At 59.8% G+C, this 21,886-nt stretch overlaps 1 protein-coding gene across 2 annotated transcripts in view; it reads right to left on the bottom strand.

The window, feature by feature from the left end:
• Positions 1–9,172: 9,172 nt before the first annotated feature.
• The window catches only part of CACNG3 (calcium voltage-gated channel auxiliary subunit gamma 3), a 31,582-nt gene continuing 18,868 nt past the window's right edge, over positions 9,173–21,886 (bottom strand). The window contains exons 2-5 of one of the 2 annotated variants that reach the window (XM_042798651.1): positions 14,037–14,120; positions 11,893–12,033; positions 10,411–10,657; positions 9,173–10,287 (exon numbers count right to left, since the gene is read on the bottom strand). In XM_042798651.1, coding sequence (XP_042654585.1) covers positions 10,146–10,287; positions 10,411–10,657; positions 11,893–12,033; positions 14,037–14,120 — 614 coding nt within the window. In that variant the 3' untranslated portion in view covers positions 9,173–10,145. Of the gene's footprint in view, positions 10,658–11,892; positions 12,034–14,036; positions 14,121–21,886 lie in introns of both variants that reach the window. The other variant, XM_042798650.1, reaches the window with a different exon arrangement.

Consider the following 21,886-nt stretch of genomic DNA (forward strand, 5'->3'; position numbering starts at 1 on the left):
CTGCAGGGATTGCTAGGCGTCACTGGGACAGAGCCAGTGATTAAAGGGTAATAACCACGTTCACGTTTGTAAATCGTGCCCTTGATATAGAAGAGGAATATTTTTAAGTTGGAAGTTGGTGCTGAGAGCTCCGGTGCGGGAACATCCCCCTTTGCCAGCACACGGGGGAGCCCCCCCCGGCTCTGCGAGGGGCTGGTGGCTGCTGCTGTGGCACCGGGCGCTCGGGCTGCCCTCCTTGGCCATCTGTGCAGCTCCGGAGTCAGACACCCCCACGGCTTCGCCCTCCGCCCCGCCGAGCGTCAGAACCCCGCAAGGCTCCCGCAGCAGGTCCCGGGGGGGGGGACATGTGGGGGTTATCACCGGTAAGATGGCAATACGGTTTGTCCGGTGACCCCCAGGCTGGGCAGAGCTCGGGGCGTGCGTCGGCAAGGGGGAGCGCAGGGCCAGCCCCCCGCACACGCAGCCCCCCGGACGGCGCAGCCCCTCGGAGCAGCTCCCGGGTCGGACACGGGCACGGCGTGCTCTGCCCGGGGGGTGCACGGCCAGCCCCCTGCCCCGCTCCGGCCGCACAGGTCCTTTACTGGGTTATTTTGCTTTAAACCCAATTTCCGCAGCCCTGCAGGCACCGGGATCTCGTGTAGGAAACCAGCTGAGCGCTCCCAACTGCTCTGCTCAGAAGGCGGTGACAGCGTGCTGCCTTTTTTTCCTTTGCTTTTCTTTTTTTTCCCTTTCTCTCTTCAAATCTTCCTTTGAAACCAAAACTTCCTGTAGTTTGAAATGGACAATCAGGCCACTCCGGCAGCTGCAGCCCGAGAGCTTCAGCTCTTGGCAAGAGGATCAGAACTACAAAACTATTTCTTTGAAGCAAATTATGCATTCATCTAGCTCATTTGAAACAAAATATGATTTGCAATTTAACTTTCCATAATGAGCTCCTGCTATTATACCGTTTCCATAATGGCTGGTTTCATTGGAACAGATTGTTGGTGCACATGGTTTACAAAACATTTTCAATGCAAGCCCCGTTTTTTCTTATTTTAAATAGCAACAGCTGCTAAGCATGATAATTATTGTATTTCATCAAAATAAACTTACCAAGTTGCTTCTTAATGCTACTCATTGCAGTTTTCCAACGGACCTACGGGTTATTAAAGAAGCAGCAACTTCAGTTCTCCAAAGGGAGAGTGGCCCCGCAGACGTGAGCTGGTCTCCCGGAGGGTGGGGGCTGGCAGGGGCCAAGTCCTCCCGTGGGAACGGTGAGCTCCCGCTCCTCCGCCCCTGTCCCCCCGTGCCTCCGGCTGCCCCTCTCTGCCAGGCCAGCGGGACCTGTCCCTGCAGTGTCACCTGCAGCCTCCAGACACAAGAACTGCTGTCCTTGCCTTTGTGGCACCAGTGATGCTCCCACGCTGGCCTCGCCCGCTCTCGCCGCCTGCTTGACCTGGCACCGCGTCCCGAGCCCCCGCTACCATCCCCGCGCTTGGTGTTTCGTCCCCAAGCGGCGGCCACGGCCACCTTCCCTGCAGAGGCCGGCGGGGCGTGAGATGTCACCTTGTCACCTCCCGGCGCTGCCCCGAGGCTGCTCATCCCCTCGACCCCGGATCACACGGCTCAGCCCCTGCTCACCCGCCCAGGCTGCTCCCGCCCCACCCGTGTGCCTGTCCCCAGGGCTGGGCACCGGGGGGGGTCCCGCGGCTGCTGCCTTTCCTCCTCCACTTCCAAACGGCTTCTCGGCTCCCAGAGGAGCCGCAATCCCCCCCGCCCAAAGTGCCATCACAGGCCAGAGAGCCAGAAACCTTTTAATGAGCCGCGGGTTGCCGGCTGGTTGCTGGAGCCAACAGCGCAATGCCAGGGTGACGGAGGCGCGAAGGGCCCGGAGGGTCCCCCCGGGAGCACGGGGGCAGCCCCCCAGCCCTGCCCCCCCCGCTTTGCAGGTGGCAACCCACAGAAAAGCAGCAGCACCGTTTGCTACGGGGCGAAGCGGTGCCAGCCCCGAGCGCTTCCCCCGGGCAGCTCCAGGCACCGCCGCTCTCGCCGAGGGAGAAGCACACAACCCACGGCGGCCGAGGCTTTTGCAAAACCGGCGCCGCTGCAGCGCTCCAGAACCACAGCTGGGCAAGAGCCCTCCGGATCCCCCGGCTCCTCCTGGAGCCGTTACAGCCCCCGGGGTAGTTCTGCACCCCGGCAGCGGGGGGCTGTGCACGCCGGGCCCCCCGGCACCTCGAGGGGACGTGCCGGGCTGGCGGTGGCCGTCCCTGCGGGGTCCGGCTCTCCCGCCCACGGCGACCGACCGTCCCCGCCCAAGTCTCTGATGGAGCAGGAGACAGCCAATGCTGTGACAGTGGTGTGAATGCTAATGAGGCTGGAAGGAACGAGAGTAACTAAGGAAACCAAAAAGGATGGAAGGAAAGTTGCTTAATAGGAGAGCCAAAACCCACTGCAAGTGGATAAAAAGAGAGCAGGAAGGTGCAGCCGGTTGGCCTGGGGGAGGAGGCTCACGCGAGCGAGGACATGGAATCTTCCACTCGCTTCAGTTACTGGTAAATCTGATCCTCTGTTCATTTAGACACAAACTTTGCAAATCAGATCATCTGTACTGCATGTAATGCAAACTCCTGTCCTTCCCTGCACCTACGGCTTGGTCTGTGGTTGCCTCAGGCCGATGCCCCTGGATGCCACCGAGCCTGGTGCCAGGAGGCTGCTGAGCCAACAGAGACCGTCCAAGAATTATAATGACAAACCCCCCAAAAGACAGAAAGGGAGGATGGTTTGTGCAACCCTGGCACTATTTATTGTCAGCCTTGTCCTGCACTGGGCAGGCTTGAGAGTAAGCCTGGAATAATTTATATCCTTGGCAGGCTTCTTCTGACCAGTGACAGAAACTGGCCTATCGATTAAAAGGAAAGACTGCTCAATCAAAAAACAAAAACTCAGTGGCATCTACGCAAGGTGGCACCTCGGAGAAGCATCACGTACAAACGCTCCCATAACGCTGCTCCCTCTGATGCTGTCTGGGCACTTGTCACCAGGGACCCCAACACCAGTAACTCCCACGCGTTGTCACCGGTTTGCAGCATCGCCTGCACCGGGGTCCCGGCAGGGTGAGATGGGGTCGGGCAGGTCCCCACCACTGACACCAGCCGACACGCAACCGGACGGTTTTTCCCCTCTGCGAGCGCACGCCCACACCCGTGGGACCCCACGGGGGCTCCTGCAGCAGCGCGGGTGCCTGTGGGCTGCCCAGCAGCCTGCGATAGCCACGGGTGCTTTATTTGGGGCTGTTTCCTGAAAGATTCAACCTCCTGGAAGCCCCCAATACCCCAAACAATGCGCATGAGGGATGTAGCAGAGGCTGCAGCGAGAGCTCGGGCGCGAGCCCAGGCCCCGTGTTAGGCTTGGCCATAGCTGCGGACCTACAACAGATGTCAGCAGAGGGGCTGCCAGCTCACCCGGGGGCAGGCAACGAGAACCAGCAGTTATTAATTCCCCATTGCACTTACCTGCGTCACTCTTGCCCATGGCATCCCCAGGGTACCCATGAGGCAGCACCGCGGGGGCTCCTCTGCCTCGGGGGAAGCTCCAGAGGTGCAGCCGCAGGCACGCAGCACCCGTCCCCCCCCCTCCGAAAACACCCCCAGCTCCTCATGACCTTCTCTAACACAAACCCAGGTGGGCCAGGGAGGCTTTTCTCCTCTAGTGACTAGAGAGAGGTTAATGACAGAGGGACAAGTCTGTTAGCAAAGAGACTTTACAGTGCGAGCAGGTGAAATCTTATTTGTTGAAAATTTTCTGGGGAAATTTTAAGAGCTGGTTTTAGTGGCTGTGGTCAGCTGAAGATCTATGGGTGTGCAGGCACTCGCAGTGGATGATAATGATGCCGGAGAAGCTATTCCAGCCCCTGAATGAAAGGCTGCCCTTTAAAGCATCTCAGTGCTTGGATTTAGATGACATACAGTAATGGCACCACGGAAGCCATTACTGTCCATCAAGTAAATAATAAACATGCAATATAAATTGCTTGGACTTACCTAGGCTTTCATGAGCTATTGCAAACAGTAAAAAAACCCCAACAAATCAAAGCAAGAAAGGACAAAGGACAATGTTGAGAAATGAACAGCCAGAGAAGCGGCTGCTCTGCAGGAACATGGACGGAAGCAGCTTCCCTTGCAGCAAACCGTGGGGAAGTCTGCACGTTTATGCTGAGGTAGACTTGGGCTTGGGTTAAAAAAAGGGCAAAAAGAAAAGCTATCTGCTGCAGACACGACCCTGCTGGCATCTCCCCTCCACGGCTCCCTGTGCGGGAGCCAGCTTCTGCGGGCTGACAGCAGGCGGGTCGCCGCTGGGTTGCCGTCTATTCCAGCACCAACGCAGCAATTAAAAACCTCCCCCGAGAGGTAAACGGGAAGGGAGGCCCGGGACGCCCAGCAAGTGAAAGCCCCAGCGATGACTGGAAAGCCATCTCCAGTTCCCCTCGCGACAGCCGGGCCCCCCCAGCTGTGTGCACAGCCCCCACGATGCGGGGTCCCCTTTTCCCCCCCGGTGAGCTGCGAGCGGCCCGTGGCGACAGCCCCGATTACATCTGACACTGAAACAACAGGCACTGGCCTCGGCGGACACGCTCGCTGTAGTACCATCACTGGAGAGATGGTCTCTGCTTTTCCCATCCAGCGAGACTGTTCCAAGGGCAATGGCTACATTACCCAAGGGCTTTTGCTCCGGCCAGACGAGCCTACAAGCTTTGCGCTCACTTTGCACTATTTACAGCAAAACAGCATAAAGGCATTGCAGGATAAATACGGAGCCCTGCAGCACCCTTAAATCAAGCTGCTCAGAAGCAAGTGTAGGAGAGGGCTTGTTTGTGCGATGTGGGTCTGCTGGCACTCGGAGAAGGGGGGAGCGGGTGCGTCCGCGCGTGGCGCCCGGCCCCCCCATCACCGCCCGGGATGCCGTGCCCGTGGTGGAGGTGGCTTAGGGCACTGGCACAGGGATCCGTGCCCCGGCACAGGGATCCGTGCCCTGGCACAGGGATCCGTGCCCCGGCTCGGCCTCGCTCGCGCCTCGGCACGGGATGGCACGGCTTGTGTCGGGCACGGCGCTGGGCACGGCGCCGGGAGCCACGCGCTGACGGTGGGCTATCGTACTGTTTATCAAGGTCTGGCGGAAAGAAAACAACGTAATGGGGCATTTGCTGATTCAATTCGTTGAATTTGAACAAATCTCTTTAATCTTCCTCCCTGAAGGATTGGAAAGGTCAGGAAATAGGCAGAATGTGCACTTTCAGGTATTGAAATTAAACTTGTTAAGAAATCCATATTGATTTGCACTTCTCTGAAAAATATTGCAGCCTCCAGATTTAGCCCGGGTATTGATTTTCTCTTCCAGGGGAAAGACATCGGCACGAAGGAAAGATATTACACGTGGCAGTAAACACCTTCAATCACCGCCCGCCTGCTCTCCCTTCACAAACAAACGGCCCCAGTTTGCCGGGGGAGGCTGCGGACCGCTCCCCGCACCGCGGCACCAAGCTGCTCAGCCAGTTCCAGAGCTGCTGCTGCCCGGGGGGGGGGGGGGGGCTGCGGAGCTGCCACCCCCGGGGCACGAGCCCCCACCACTGCTCCCTCCCCTCTCCCCAAACCGGCGTTGGATGCTTCGCCCGGCTCGGCTACGTGCCAGCGTGGAACAATCCGATGCCGAGCGCCGCGGTCCCCTCCGTGCGTGGGCCCGTCGCGCTCTGCAGCTCCCTGGGGAGGGGCCGTGGAGAGGGAGGTGCTGAGCTCTTCTCCCTGGGACCCAGGGACGGGACGCCCGGGAATGGTGCAAAGCTGCGCCAGGGGAGGTTTCAACCAGACGTGCAGAAACATTTGTGTACTGAGAGGGTGGTCAGACCCTGGCACCGGCTTCCTGTAGAAGGGCTCGATGCCCCAAGCCTGCCTAAATTAAGAGGCATTTAGATAATGCTCTTAATACCCCGCTTTAGCTCTTGGCCAGCCCTGAAGTGGTCAGACAGTTGGAATAGATTAATACCCACTGTAAGTCCCTTCCAGCTGAACTAAACCTATTCTATTCATTCTATTCTATTCTATTCTATTCTATTCTATTCTATTCTATTCTATTCTATTCTATTCTGTTCTATTCTATTCTATTCTATTCTATTCTATTCTATTCTATTCTATTCTACTCTACTCTACTCTACTCTACTCTATTCTTTCTATTCCATTCCATTCCATTCCATTCCATTCCATTCCATTCCATTCCATTCCGCTCTGTCCAGGAGCATCTCACACAGATGCTGCACAGGGACCCCAGCACCAAAGGCACCACTGATGCAGCAGCTCCCCGCTCATTTATCCACCCCAGAGGTGTTTTTACGCCGCCAGCCCCACAGCGAGCCAGCCGCGGCACCCAGCTGAGCCGTGGAGGTTGGGAGCAAAGGGCAAAGGCACTAGAAGGAGCCGCGGCCGGAGTTGATGCTGCCTCAGAAACAGTCATAAATTTAGCCTCAAGTGAGAGAAAACTGTCCGCCGCCTGACTCTCCGGCACCCACCTGCCTCGTGGCACCCGGCACGGCGCAGGGGAAGGTGCCAGCCAGCACACAGCCTGGGACACCTCCTGCTTCTTTTCAGTTACTTAGGGGAGAACTTGGTTAACTGCAGAAAATCAATCCTCTCTTGGAAATGGAGCAAAATCCTTCCCTAACCAATCTCCCGCCTCACTGGCCCTCAAGAAAAACACCAGCACCCCGAATTGCCCTGAATTTGGCTTTAACAGCACCCGAAGGCACCGAGTGTCCCGTGTGTGCGCAGGACACGGCACGGCAGCATCCCGGCCCCTGACAAAGGGTTGCTCTGATTTGCTGCCACAATAGCAATGACTATAGAATGACGGCAGTATCGATAATGACAAAAGCACTTTCAGCTATTTTATCAACACTTGCCATGCTGCAGGAATTACTTTACCAGCAGCTGGCCAGGCATCTTCCTGGGCAACATCTGCACCCCGATGCCAGGAACCAGCCCTGTCCGGGGATGGGGACAGCTGCTCAAACTGCCAGGGAGGGCTCAAACGGCGCTGGGCTGCTCCGGGACGAAGCCCACTGGGGCTCTGCTGCTGCTGTTGGGGGGTTTGGTTTTAATTAGGAAATGTAGCCTGTTCACACGCTCTGCTTTGCCTGATTGAGACAAACAGGGTTCCTTACCTGCAGCAGTCAGTGACTCAGCCCAAGCCCGCTTTCTGGAGATTTAATTCTGAAAAAAAAAAATGCATCTTTCCTTTAAGCCGTGAAGTGTGCACGCATATAAAGATCTAGAGGTTGGCGATGCCTCTGCAGTGGGGCAGGGCTGTTGTGCCACCACGGCAGGCGGGCTGCGGGCAGGGGCTGCTCGGCGCGGTGTCGGAGCAGCCGGAGCTCCCGCCTGCGGCACCGCGTCCACTCCCGGGGCTGGCACCGGGACAGTAAACGAAGGTCTTGGTGTGGCTTTTGTGGTCAGAGCCTCTCATGTTCTGCATGAAAGCGCTGCCCCGCGTGCATCGATCCCGGCAGTCAGCCCACCTGAGCTTCCCCTCCGAGCATCCCTCGTTGGGAACCGCCAGTCCCAGCCCGGGCTCCCACCGCTCCCCTCCGGCCGAGCTGCGGGCGCACGGACTCCCCAGCAAGATTGCTGGCTTAATTTATCAGTAAGGGTTTAATTTCAGGTCTTTGCCAAGGACAGGCAGAGCTCCAGGGTGCATTAATAGGTTAATAAAGCAAACCCTGCGCTTGCTCAGAGGCTGTTTTCACAGGGCCAGCCCCTGGTGACAGCGGGGAGCTGGGCAGGAGCCCCGGCCACACACCAGGTATGTTAAAATGCAACTTATTCCGTATTTTACACTACCAGTCTTTTCACTACTTTGTTTTTAAATATTTCCCTAAGATCGGAGCACTACACTTCCTCAACTGTTTTTAATACATGCAACCTAGCAACTATGGCAATTAAGAGGCCTAATCAGCATCTGGATCTGTCTTCTCACACAAGCCCCTTCACCGTAGTAGCAAATAAACAGTAACAGAGATGAAGACCCTGTACAGAGTCTGCACCCCGGTGCAGCAGGGACCTGCCGAGGAGCAGACGATCCTTGTTGGGATCTTTGAGGGGCTCTAGGAGGGATTTCTCTTCGGCACAGCTCCCACGCTGGGTTTCCCACAGCCCGTTATTCCCGGGAAGCGTTAGGCCATGCCCCATGACCGGCCACGCTCCGGTTTTGGGTGGGAGAGCCGGGGCAAGGCTGCTCCAAGCAGCGCCCACCAGGCACCAGATGTTTCCCTTCCGCAGCGAGCGTGAGCAAATGAGAGCTGCGCCGGCCGCGCATCGTTACCTGCGGCCGCCTAATGAGCCCCCCCAGGGCCTCCGTGGGAATCCATCACTTTTGTCAGGAGGTTAAATAAGATTTCAATTAAGCGACACATCAAATCGTAAGGGCCAGCTGCCTGGAAACCGCCTCCCTTTAGACAAGCTCTGGCACAGAGGAGGCGGCTCAGCCTTCAAAGCCAAACCTCCAGCTGCACACCTACGGCCGGGCTTTTAGAGTGGCCTCCCCGCTGCCAGCCCGGCCGGTGCCCAGGCTGGGACACCCCCCGGGCAACTGGCACGGCCCCTCCGAGCAGCTGGGGGGGGACGACAGGCCCCCACTGGCACCCAACAGCCCGGAGAGGTGCTCCCCCAGGTCTTGCAGGCTTTGACCTTGGCCCTTTTCCCCAGGAGAGGGGTCTCGCCGCGGCTGCCCCAGGATGCCTGGCTGCCCCCCGGGCGGGGACACACACACACGTCACCCCACTGCAGCACTTTTTTTGGGGGGGGAAATGGCTTTCTGAGCCGCCCTCTCGCAGCGCTCGCCCTGCCAGCGCCTGGGCTCAGGGGGGCTGCACGTGCACCCACACCTTGCCCCCACCCCATGCACCCCCCACCCCGTGCACCCCGGCTGAGCACCAACCCCCCCGGCCATGCAAACCAAAGCAGCACCGCAAAGGGCAGGAGAGCAGGGGGGAGGGCTACGGGGGGGGCTGCTCCCCCAGCCCCCCTGACCCCAGGCACCCCGCACAGCCGTGGGAGAGGTCGAGGCTGCCGCGAACCACCCCTGGGACACAGCGCGCGGTTTTCCAGCCACCCGCAGCAGGGTCAGTGCGACCTATTCAGCCAAGTAACTTGCCAAACTGGACGATTTTATTGTTATTTTTCTCATCGATCTCCCAGCCATTATAGAATCATACACCACCCGCACGCAGCCCGCGGCCGGCGGCCCCAGCCATCAACCCAGCTTCTCCTTCAGTACTACCAGGTCAAGCGTTGCCTCCTTGGTTGTGCCCAGACAGTAATTTGTGACTGTGTGTGTATTAATTTTAGGGAATTAATTAATTTTCTTGCAACATTAGAGGTTAATTAAATGCTGGCTAACTGCTACCAGTCATTGGAGGAATTCTGCTCCTGAGTCCTTTCATGGCCTGAATGCACCAAAGGAAGAAAAAAAGAAGGAAAGAAAGAAGCCCTTTCAAGACCACAGAAAATTGCAAAAGGATGTTTCTTCCAACCCGACATGACAAAATTGAATTCCAAGCTATTTAATGCATGCACGAAACGCCATAGAGAAACCCAGCCCGAGCACTCCGTCCATCACGACAGGGAAAGGGGGTTCGTAACACGAGCACTCGCTACGGCACCGACTCAGTGCTCCAAACTCCGGACTTCCAGGCAATTTCGCTTAAATGTAACTACCAGATTAAGGATTCTCACAGACAGGGCTATCGCCAGCATTTCCATGGGACATACAGCTAAGGTAACACTGCGGTTATGATCAACATTAACGATGGAGACCTCGGGAAGCCACTGTCCCGGGTGGTGTTGGAAGCCCCGCTCAGTCCGCAGGGGCACCACGGCCAGGGTCACAGCACAGCCCCCGTCCCCTCCCCGCCGGGGGGGGAGGGAAGGGCGCGGGGGTCCCCGTCCCACCGCGGGCACAGTGGCCTGGCCCGGCCAGTGGCATTTCGGGAGTGAAAAAACAGCCCCGCGGGTAGGGGCACGGGGAGCCATCTGGGTCTGTCCTTAAAAACGGGATTTCACGGGTTACACCGTCACGAGGATGATGTCATGCAGCCTGACAAGACGCCCCTGCCCGCCTCAGACCGGCGTGGTTCGTCTGTTGGCCGGGTTGTTGTGCAAAGACTCCTTGAACTCTTTGGGGATGGAGTTATGGACCTGTAAAAAACCGTGGTCCCGCTCCGAGTTGAGCAGCGTCCCCATGGTGACCTTGGAGGGATCCCTGGAGAGGGTGAACATGGAGATGTCGGTGGAGGGGATGGTGCTGAAGCCCTTGCTGACGGGTGACATGTCCCGGGAGCGGGGCTCGGTGGAGCGGGAGCTGGACCGCCGGCGGAAGCGGTACCTGTAGGGGGGGAGGCGGGTGAAGGCCGACTTCTTCAGCAGCTCCGAGTGGGACTTGGCGCGGATCTGGCGGTGCTTCTCGATGTACATGTGCACGGCGATCACCCCCACCATCTCGGCGATGATGAAGGACAGGGCTCCGAAGTAGAAGGACCAGCCGTAGGAGTAGCTCTTCTTGGAGTCGCTCTGCCCCGGGTCCCCCGCGTTGGCCGAGATGTAGACTATAATCCCAATGATGTTGCTGAGACCTTTGGGGAGGAGGGGAGGGAGGGGCAGTCATTTGAGCAGCAGGGGAGGGAAGGGGGACAGCAGCACCCCGACCCCCTCCCAGCAGCGGAGGGGCGCAGGCTGGGGGAGCCCCTGCCCACCCGCGGGGAGCCCGGCAGGCGGGGAGGGTGCCAGGGGCTGTGGCTGCGTCCCCGTGGGGCACCAACCCCTCTGCCAGCCCACCAGCACCAAACCCCCGCACAGACCTCTGCCGCTGGCCCCAGTATACATACATATTCCCATCCACCCAGAATACAGGTATATTCACATATATTACAGGGGAAGGAGGGAAAAAACCACTGCTTTGTTTAGAAAATGAACATTTCAAGAGCGGGGTTTGCTTTGCAGAGCTGCTTGGACCGCAGGAGCCCGGCCGGAGTCAAACCCCGGGGCACGGAGGGGATCCCTCCAGCACCAACCCCGGCTCGCCGTGGCCCCGGCAGCACAGGGGATCGGGAATGGCTCCATCTCTTTTCATTTCTGGTGGAGCCTGGAGGCGTAATTTGGGATCTGGGCAGTTTTTGCACCGCCAGCAGCGCCGCGGGGCTGTGCCGCAGGGCCGGGGAGTGGCTGATGTATTCCTGGATTTACTTAATGAATCGATTATGTTCTTTCTGTTGTTTTCTCATCTGCATCAGCAGCTCCTGCCAGCTGAAGGAGGGAGAGTAATTTGTCTCATTGTGGGGAGAAGAAAAAACACAAAATAGAGCAGTTCCTCGAGACAAAGACATTGTCATACGAGAATCAGTGGAAGCGTTGGGGAGCAGTGCACAGAGAAATGAGTAATCCAGAAGGAACGGCCTCGAGAGAGAGTGATTTTCCTGGCAGGACTGCGGCAGCCCCTCTGCCTGGTCCCGGCTGCTGCCAGCGCCGCGCCTGCCCTCACCTGGTCCTGCGACCCACTGCCTGGAGGTGATGGAGGGCAGAGCCCCCCAAAACCTGCCCCGGGGCTGGGTGCTCACCCCCCCCCCCCCGGGCTGCAGCACCCGCACGGAGGCCGCTCAGGGTGGATGCTTAAGGTGCCGTCCAGCGCGGTGACCGCTTGCCAGAAACCGCTGCTGTTTTTTTTTCCCTGCTGTGAGGATTTTTCCACCGGGTCGGGACAGCTCACGAATCCCAGGAGGACCCACAGCCCAGTCTCTGGCTCCCCCGTATCCTCCCACACCTCTACACCAAGAGAGCCGCCCCGCTCCAGCCCCCGCCGGGCAGCTCCTACCTGCAGAGACGAAGAAGATGCCGGCGCTGAGGATGACGTTGTGTTTGCTCTTGTAGAACTCGCTGGCCGCCACGCACAGCCCCCCGAAGAACAGCAGACCCACGCTGAGGATGGGGAAGATGCTGGACGCTCTCACCGCACCTGCAGGACAGGGAGCGGGGCAGGGTCGGCCCCCGGCATCGCTCCTGCCGCGGGGGCTGCCGGCACCTCCCGCGCCAAGCCCGGAAGGCACTGCTGCGGTGCCACGCTCGGTTGCTGCCCGAGGAATGGGGGAGACCCAGCACCGGTGCCCCCCCGAGCATCCTCTGCTCCGAGCTTGCTCCGGGGCCCAGCATCAGCCCTGCAAACCCCGTGACTCAGGCCTCCTGCCACAAAACCAGCTTAAACCCTGAGTCTCTTTTTTTCTTTTTCTCCTCCTAGGCTATCTCTTCCAGCCTCGTCACAGTCAGCTGCAGCAATTTACCTTCCCATTACCAAAGGCCCCACTCATGGGTTTTGGCTGTGGACGTCACTCTGGAGTCAGGGGTTGCAGAACCCCCCCAGATCTCCCCGGGCTGGCGAGGGGCAGCGCTGCCAACCGCAAGGTCAGGAACCTGTCCCTCGGGTCCCCGAGCTGTCACGGCTGCTTCGAAAGCCAAGAACTTACAAACAAACACCCCTGAAGCTCAATAAAAAGTTGTTTTCTGATGCAGGGGAGGAACAGTATCAATATGAACAAAAAGCCCGAGCCCCCCGTGCGTGGCGCTGTGACCCTGGCGCTGGGTTCCATCCCAAGGGGATCAGCTCCAGCAGTGCCCGTCTCTGCATGGTCGGGAGTCACTGACCGAGAGCCACACAAAGAAGGGTCTTTTCTACATGGCCTAGCAGAAGTTCAGTTTCCAAAATGGCAGTGAAGAGTAATTAATGCAGCAAATCACTACCTGCTGCACCGAAAATACACTGTGCCTTGGTTTGGGCTCTCATCCCTCTATTAGAGCCTTTATTAAAAGCACAGAAATGCAGAGAAGCCCCATTAAAATGCCATTCTGGGGGCTTTAAAATAGACTTTTTATTTTAAATGTGGGAGGGGGTGGGAGAAGAACTTAAACGCTCATCTACTAAAATTGCAAACCAATTCCATTAAAGACGTTCCCCTCTTCGATGGGTGAGCAGAGCTGATGGCTCCCTACAGAGCTAGAAAACGGCCTGTTCACAGCAACATCTGGATGAGCAGCAGCTGCATCAGGCAGGAGCCGCTGCCGGGCCCGGGGGTCCCAGGGCGGTGGGGGCTGGGGGTCACTTTGCCCCCGGGGATTCCTCCCAGCTGCAGCAGCTCAGAGCCCAGCGATGCCAACACTTCCGAGGCCGCCACGTGCCCCCGCTGCCTCATGTTCTTGCTTGTTTGGGAACGCGGGTGCTCACACGAACCTCGGGCCGTGCAGGCTGCGCAGCCCGTTGCTCACGCGTGCGTTTGCCACCATGCCCGTGTTGCTTTGCGTGTCGGGGCGTGTGTCATTTGTGCCCAGCCTCTGCCCACGTGCACCTCGCTGCCCCAGCGCCGTGGCTGCAAAGTGCTCAGGGGGTGGTGCCGCTTCTCTGCAGGGTCTCACCCCGCACCCAGGCTCCCCCATGCAAAAAAATAACCCGCAGGTCCTGCGCCGAGGCTCTGCCGCCCCCGAGACAGGACCCCGCTTTTCCCAGGGGAGCTGCCAGCTCCACCTCCCCTCCGTCCCCCTGCCCTCGGCCGCTCCGGCAGAGCGCACGGCCGATGCTCATCGCGCTCTCCCGGCGAGCACCAGCAAACCCAGCCTGGCTGCTGAGACTCAGGGAACGGGGAGACCAGCACGAACACCCCCACGGTGCCACGCCAGGGTCCTGTGGGGTCCCGGTCCCCCGTGGCCCTTGAGCCCCAACAAGCTCGGGCTGCACGGCAGCACCAGACAAACGTGCCAAATCTGCTGCGGCGTGACGCGGTCGCACTCGGGTAACGCGGGGGGGGGTCACCGCTGCTGCGCAGGGATGCTGGGGGGCTGCGACCCATCAGCCTCCTGCCAGCGGTGGGGGGAACCGCTGGGTGAAGCCCCGGGTGCTGGGGGACCGGGGGGGGGGGAGGTCCCCAGGGAGCACGCGCGCAGCTCCGCCACGCCACGGGAAAGCAGACTCACGGAGGAGATACTCGGCCGTGTCTTGCTCGTAATCCGCATCCTCGGGGAAGTGGTCGATTTTCTTGCACACTCCTCGGAAGGTTCCTGGGGAGAGACAAGGCAGGAAACCTTTGAACCTGCCCTGCGCTGGCAGGAGTGCTGCTGCACGGGGCTGGTACAGCAGCACCCTGGGAGGCGTGTGGGCACTGCTCAGTGTGGGGCTGTCAGGGACCCCAAACGCTGCCCTTGATCCCGGGGGACAGTTTGGTCCCCGGCTGCTCCGGGCACTGCCAGTCCCCTGCGGAGGGGCTGCGCGTTTCTCTCTCAAACTAAGTCCCACGACTCACGTGGAGGAGATGCCCAAGCTGCTCCTTGGCTGCGCCCACGGGCACGGCGAGGCTGGCCTGGCCCCCGGCTCCTCCGGCGAAGCAGGGCAGGCACCCGCTGGCTCCCAGCACCCACCCACCCAGGCGAACCCCTCATCGGTTTGGACAGAGAATCGATGCAGCTGTAAATAAACCTCTGGGCCGCCGGGTCTGAGCAACCCCGTGCTGAGATGCCCGAGGGAACGCGCTCCCGCTGGGTTGGCGGGGTCATCCCCTTCCACATCAAATTCCTGCTGGGGGGGCGGGGATGACATTGCCACGGGGGATCAGAGAGACTGCTTGAGCAGAGCCCCCAGCCCAGGACTCCGCAGCACCAAGAGACCAGCCCAGTGCTCCCAGTTGGCCCCAGCCCCTCAGCTGTATGAAAGCTTTGATTTACTGCTGCACCGACAAGGACCTGCTCAGCACATTCGCTAAAGTAACACCTGGGCCTCAGCTTAACTTCTGAGACGTGATTTTTCTTGGAGGCACAGATAAGTTAATTTAAATGACTACAAAAAGTTTCCAGCCTGCTCACCCGTTCCTGCAGCTTCACAGCCCTGCTCCGTGCCTGCGGCACAGCAGCTGGGGTACTGGAGGAAGCACGGAGCTGCCAGACGACCCGTCCGTGCCCCCTTTCCAGCCCACCTGTGCGTGTCCCCCACGGCACACACACACACGCATGTGAATACCCACACCTGACCATGGATAAGCATCCAGTGCCACGGGTGGGCACCGCAGATGAGCTTGGCATGGGCAGCAGAGCCACTCGCCCCATGGCACGGTCCTGCTGGGAGCCCCCGGCCACCCCCATGGGCCATCCTCCCCCTCCCACTCGTGGGTCCCCCCCCACAGCACGACTCAGGAGCGGGGGTGAGAGCAGCCCCACTGCCTGGAAGGCCCAGGGAAAGAGGCAGATGCTCCGGCATCTGCTGGCCTCCCACTTAGCATTTGGGAAAAAAAAAAAAAAAGACTCTTTTTCGCCTTTAAATGCCTGACTGTTTGCTTTGCCTTTCTCCTCGCTGCGCTTTCGGGCTCAGTGCTCTCCTGTGCCAAAGCCCTGCAACTGTGTCGTGAGAGGAAAGAGCCAAGGACGAGTCAGGCTCGGGCAGGTGACACACTGGGGACTCAGTGACACACTGCACGGCGTGGACGTGGGCTGAGAAGGGGGCAGGGTGAGAGCCCCGTGGCTCAGACACGTTTACGGGACAGCCCGGGGGAGGGACCGGCTGCCAACGGGCTCTCGCCTCTTCTGCCCACCCAGCCCTCAGCCCCGTCCGTGTGCTACCGGTGGACACGGAGAGGGAAGTTAAAAGGCCTTAAAAAGTAAGATAATAATAAAAAATAGTGCTGGCTGTGCCCAGTTGCGCTTATGGATTTGTGGTGATGGATGCAGCCCGTCACCTCCCGCGAGCCTGCTCCCCGGGGCAGCCCGCCAGGACACTGGTGCTGAGCGCGGCTCGTCCCACGGGGCTGGGTGGGAACGCGGCTGCTGCTGCCCACGGGATTGACAGAGCCGTCTCCTCCGGAGCAAGCAGCAAACTCTAACGCAAGAGTATGCACGGAGCTTCTTCCATGGGGCTGACAAATGGTGTCCTTGATGTTATAAACGGGGAAACTGAGGCACAGCCTGTGACTTCTCTGGAGTGGCAAGGGGCAGGGCAAGGTGGGGGGGGAATTCCCACGGCGTTTCCCTCAGGAAGGGCAGCCCCCTCGTGACAGTGCTTGGGTCACGCTGGCTCTGTCCCCTCTCCCGTGGGACCAGAAAGGACATGCTGCCAGGGGACGGGGCTCAAGGCAAGAGGAGCCAACCCGCCTGGCGGCACGCTGTCAGCCTGCGCTCCGGCTACGGGCTCGGGGGAGCTGAGCATCGTGACAGGCATCAATTAAAGCCTGGAGCTGAAGCTCTGGAGGTGGCAAGCTGTCATCCAAGCGGGAGACGCGGCATCCGAGGGAGAACCGCCTGCTCCTGTTGCTTTGGGAACTGCGGGCGAAGGGGGGGCTGAAAACGGGAGCCACGAACGGGGCTGGGGAGGCACCGGGCACGGCAAGGACGGCAGCTGCACGGCACAGCCCCCACCCTCCTCCTCCTCTCAGCTTTCGGGTTTCCACCCACCTTCTCCCCATACCTCCCAGCAGGGCTCTGCCCCACGCACCCCAGAGCCGCCCCCCGTATCTGTCCCTTCGCTCTCCAGCCATCAGCACACGCTGCCAGAGCGGGACCGCGCCGACCCGCAGCACCCCAAAACCAACCCCCCGACAGACCCAGGAGGACGTGCAGAGCCATCGTGGGCCTGGACGTGCCAGGTCCCCCCCCCCGGGCACATCTCCAGCCTCACCCAGGGCAGGGGTGTCACCCCTGGGACAGCACCGAGGTTTCTGTTTCCAGTGGGTCTCCAAACACCCCGGTCCTCGCTCTGCCACAGAGCCCTGACCCGCTTGGGAGGGACAGAGCTGCCCTTTTAACGGCTGCAAAGCTGCTGCCACAGCAGGGGACACCCATGCAGAGCTTCTCCAGAGGCACCGTGACAGCACAAGAACATCCTGCTCCGCAGCCACCGCCCGGGTAGGGTCATGGGGCCGGTGTTTGTCGTCTGATTAGCCAGGAGGAAACTTTCCCTCGGTGCCATGTGGGACAGGAGTTTAGAGACTGAGTCAGCTCATCCGCACAGCGTGCAAATGAGAATGCTAATTTCCTTGGGCTCGATCTCTTTGAAATGCTCAGAGGCTCCTTGTGCTGCTGAGCCCCCACACCAGGGCCGGCACCCCCCTGCCCCCAGCAGCAGCTGGACGAGCCAGGACCCCCAGGGGCTTTGCTTCTGGCGTACACAAGGCTTAAGGTAAATCCGTGACCACGAGGGACGAGGACAAGCCTTGGAGTGGGAGGCACCTGCGGGGGATGCCCTGTTTGGATGCAAACAGCCCCCCTCCCGCTGGCTGTGGGCTGGCAGGGCCGGGGCGTGGGGCTCACCCCTCCATCCCTCCCTCCATCCCGCTGCAGCCGCCTGGGCTGCACCCAGCTGCGCTGCATTTGCTCTCCCCCACCAGGATCTGTAACCTCTCTCCTCAGCCCTGCCCATCCCACCCAAACGCCTCCTTTGCAACAGAAATGGGATGAAAAAAAAAAAAAAATAAATGGGATTTACAAAAAAAAAAAAAAGAAAAAAAAAAAAAGTGACTTTCTGAGGGCAGGGGCAGAGCATTGCTGCTGCAGGACCCAACACCAGCTCCCTCCTGCTGCCCGTGGCCGAGCCGGGTGGCATTGCTGATATTTGCGGATGGCTCTGGTGCTGCAGCAGGCGTAGGGCAGCAGGTCCCTGCGGGCAGAGGGTCCCTGGAGCCAGGGGACAGGGGGGGGCAACCTGCCCACGGCTTGGCGGGGCCAGGGGCTGCACGGTTAAGAGGCAGAAGAGCCATGGCTTGCCATGCTCCTCGCTCACCAGCCTTCGCCCTGCACCTTGCCAGTGGTTTAACAAAATCTGTCACACCCGCCCCCCCCCCCGCCCCCTCAAGGCAAAGGGGGTCCCAGCCCGATGGGGGACAGGCAGGAGGGGGCAGCCCCACTGCCCCCCGGCTTCACCGCATCTATTTCACGCTCCGACATTTATTTTGGCTCCTTTACTCCCTCTGTTCATTAACCGATGCTCGTCACCATGGCAACCGCTGAGTCACCTGACACAACTTCCCAGCCTCCAAACAAATACCACCACAAGGCTTAAATCGCAAAATAAGCCCCCTCTGATCCCCAAAACGCTCCCTGGGGATGGAGCCCTGCCCGGGGAGCTGGGGAAGGATGGGGGGGCGGCTCCGGGCCCTGGCCGGGTCCCCGTCCCCCCGTGATGGCAGACGCAGCGGTGGGCTTTCCTCTCCTGGCGTTACAGCAAGCCCCTGGTAAAGGCAAACAACCAACACCACGGGCATAAAGTCCTCAAACTCCGGAGCCTCCCTTCCTCTGCCCACGTTTTCTTCGCAAGGACCCGAGGCAGAGGCGATGCCGGGTTGCTGCCCCCCCCCGGCTGTCCCTGACCCCCTGCCAGGTCTGAGGCCGCTGCGCTGAGCCCAGGCACGAGATGCCTCCCACCCCAAAAAATCAGAAATCAGCAGGGAAGGACCAGCCAGCACGGGACTCCCTGGGACGCTGCCCTGGCGCGGGCAGCACCGTGCCCCTCGCCAGCACCCCGCTGCGAGCCCTTGGCGTGCAGGGACGGGCTGGCCGGGGGGCTGCTGCCTCCCCCCACGCTCACCGCTCCCGGCCGGGCTCCTCTCCCTTCGCAGGAGGAAGGGCAGAGCTCCCACCGGCCGGCAGCACATCCCAGCCTGCTCGCGAGTAATTTCCCCAGCTGATGCCCGTGCCAGCGATGCAACTCTGCGCTGCGTGCGTGAGTCACCCCACCTCGGGTTTAATTCATCTGCGGGCCGGGAGAGTGCCGGCAGTGCTGCTGTGGTTATTCACTCCCCGCTCAGCTGTCTCCGTGGTAGAGCTGGGTAATTTTCTCTCCCTATTAGTGTGAATCCTGATTAGCCAACTTAGCTTATTACCGCACTTCCCTGCCCGGAGCCCAACGCGGCAGCAAGCAGCTTTGCTCGTGGCAGCTCAGCCCCGCTCCGGCGGCTGTGCCGAGGAGCCCCGGCCGGCCGGCACCACCTCCCCCTGCCCGGGACAGCTTCTCCCTTCACCTTTTTCTGTATCGAGGGACCAGACCTGCCTGTCCCCTGCTCGAGAACGCACGGGACTCATCCAGCACGCAGGGCTGCCGGCGAGCCCAGCCGCCCCACGCGAGCCCACGCAGATGCACAGTCAGGCAGGGATGGTGCTCAGCCACGGAAACAGCAGTGCGAAGCTGCCGCACGGGTGCCAGCCGCAAAGCCTGGGAAGGGTTGTGACCCTCTGCCACGTTACACAGCCCTCCCACCTCGCTTTCCTCCTCTCTTCCCCGCAGCAGCATCTGCAGCTGCACAACCCGGTGCTCTCCCGCGGCCGACACTGCTGCCAGCGCCTGGAGCAGGGAATTCCGACCCCCCCACGGCTGTGGGTGCAGCCCCGGCACCTTCCACACCCACGGCTGAGCTGCTCCCTTGCAGAGCAGCGGCTGGAAGAGCCCAGCCAGGAGCTGAGCCATCCAAGCCCCTCTCCCTGGCCCTCCTGCCTTTGGGGGTGCCGGGGGGCACCCTGCCATGCCTGGGTCAACGCGGGCAACCCCAGCTCTGCCACCAGTCAGGTGCCACCTCTCTCCTACTCCTTCGCAGCCGCCACAAGCTCTTGGCCAGCAGCAGAGCAGCATCCATCTGTGCTCTGCACCGGTCTCCGCGAGCTTCGGTTCAAGCTCTCGATTGAACGGTCCCGATTTAATCCCGGGGCACCCCGAGCGTCCCCAGGCACTGCAGGGAAGCCTGCTCCAGCTGGCAAATCTTCCAGGGCATTCTCCCCGTGTAAGCGCCGTACGTGGCAATGGGACCATCCCTGCCCAACGGCTCCAGGCTCGCTGCAGCGAGCCCTGCCTTTTAGGTAACACCAGATTTAATTTGGAAGAGATGAACTCATAAAACGCAGTTTGCATTCGCTGGTTTTGTAAAGGCATCCCTTCCCCTCCCCTCCCGCAGGGCTGCTTTCCATCCCGCGCACCGCGTGATTCTTCGATCCGTCTCATGCCCACCAGATCAGAGCATCCCCGAGCCGCACGTTCAATAACGTGACTAACGCCCGCCGCCTCCGAGTCACCCCCTCTCCCCCAGCCGAGGGCTGCCTTACACAGGGTAACGTTTCCTTTCAGCAGGGTTTTGTCGCTGCTGCTTTAGTTCATTCGTGTTTCGATGTACGCACTCTCTGCACAGCATTTACTGGAGAATGCAAAGGCAATTAATTGATTTGATCTCAGGTCTTTTTCCTCTCAAAGCCGTTTCCCCCAGGGAGGGCGAGGGGGAGCAGGGAGGGGTTGTGAGGGAAGCGCGAGTCTCTTGATGGTGGAAATATGGCTAAGAATATTGATCCTAACCCAGAGCGCCAGAAGACTAAAGAGGTCTAGTTATGGTTTTAAAATCTCATTACTCTTCATCCAGTGGAACAGTTTTCCAGGGACTATTCTCGTTGTTACTGCTCTGTGTGCAAACCAAGACTCAGGCTTGGGAAGATGAGCTAACGCTGTTCTGAAATGAGAACAGAATTCCTCTCTCCCCTCGTGGTGGTTGGCTCAGCCAGAAGTCCCAGGGCAAGGTCACATTCCAGCCCCCAGCTCCCCGCACCTCCTGATGAATTCAAAGGAGTTAGCTCTCAAGTTGTGGTTTACAGTAATGGCTTTCCTAAAGACACCTTGCCACGCCAAATCCATTTGGAGGAAGTGGTAGGGTCATTATGGTTTAAGTTCTCTGAAAATTAATATTCACTGGAGAATCAGAGGTCCAAGCTAAGCTGGCAAGTTCCTGGGTACGAGCCTGCAGCACATCAGACACTCTCAGGCTCTGCGCTCCCTTGAGTAACAAGAGCAAGTTACCTAAATATCTCCAACGAAATAAAACTTCAGGGCTCATCTTTTTTTACCTCCCACCCACCTCCCAGATGCTTGGAGAGATGGAAAGAAATTCATCCTTACTCCCTCCCTTCCCCAGCTTCACGCTCTGCGAGGGATCCCGAGGCTCTTTGCACGAGGTCCCCGGTGCGAGATTGCAAAGCTCCGGGGTCTCAGGTCCATGTTAGACCCGGCCACCACCCAGAGACCCCTGGCCACCACCCAGAGACCCCTGGCCACCACGCAGGGCTCGGCTCAGCTGCCCCAGGCTGGCACCAAGCAGCAGCTCTGTCCCGTGTCCCTGGGAAGGGCCGCTGGGGTCCCAGCCACCCCCCAGCATCTCGCTCGCCTCCCACATCCCAAAGTCTTCGACGCAGCCCGGTTTCAAAGACAACACAAGCAGCTCAGAGAAGCGTCAGGAAGGGCCAGCGGGACGGCTATGGACCCCCAGACCCACAGCGTGGGGCAACCCCGCCGGGAGAGCTGCTCGAGCCGAGGACAGGGCCCAGCTTAAACTCCACCGGAGAGCGGCTAAGCTAAGGCAAAACTCGTGTGCTGGCTTAAACCCCTCCCTGCACCGTGTTACTCTCTGTAGCCAGCAGCTCTCCCCCTGTTGGGATGGATGCTGGGCTCCCCACCACCTGCCAGTGGGACAAATCCTGCTCCCCAGGACCCAGTTCTCCTCCCCAGCACATCCCCATCGCCCCAGCAGCCCCACGCCAGCTTCCCACCAGGGTACTGCCGTAATCTGGCTCCAGCTCTACTTCACACTCTCTCCCCCTCTCTGCGGTGGTGGTTTGTGTCTGAGCAGAGTCACCTACACAGATATGCCTTTTCTGAAGGATTTTTTTTTTTCCTGTTGTAAAAAAAAAAAAAAAAGCCACCAAAAAAAAAAAAACCAGTGGAAAAAACCCAAGTCAAACGAAACAGGCACAAGAGCGAGGAGGCAGCAGAGGTGGGCTCTGCGGTGCTGGCTGGACGCTGAAGCCACCGCAAACACACG

The sequence above is a fragment of the Tyto alba genome, unplaced genomic scaffold (genome assembly GCF_018691265.1).
Source record: "Tyto alba isolate M040663 unplaced genomic scaffold, T.alba_DEE_v4.0 Super-Scaffold_28, whole genome shotgun sequence".
In the NCBI taxonomy this organism is placed as follows: domain Eukaryota; kingdom Metazoa; phylum Chordata; class Aves; order Strigiformes; family Tytonidae; genus Tyto; species Tyto alba.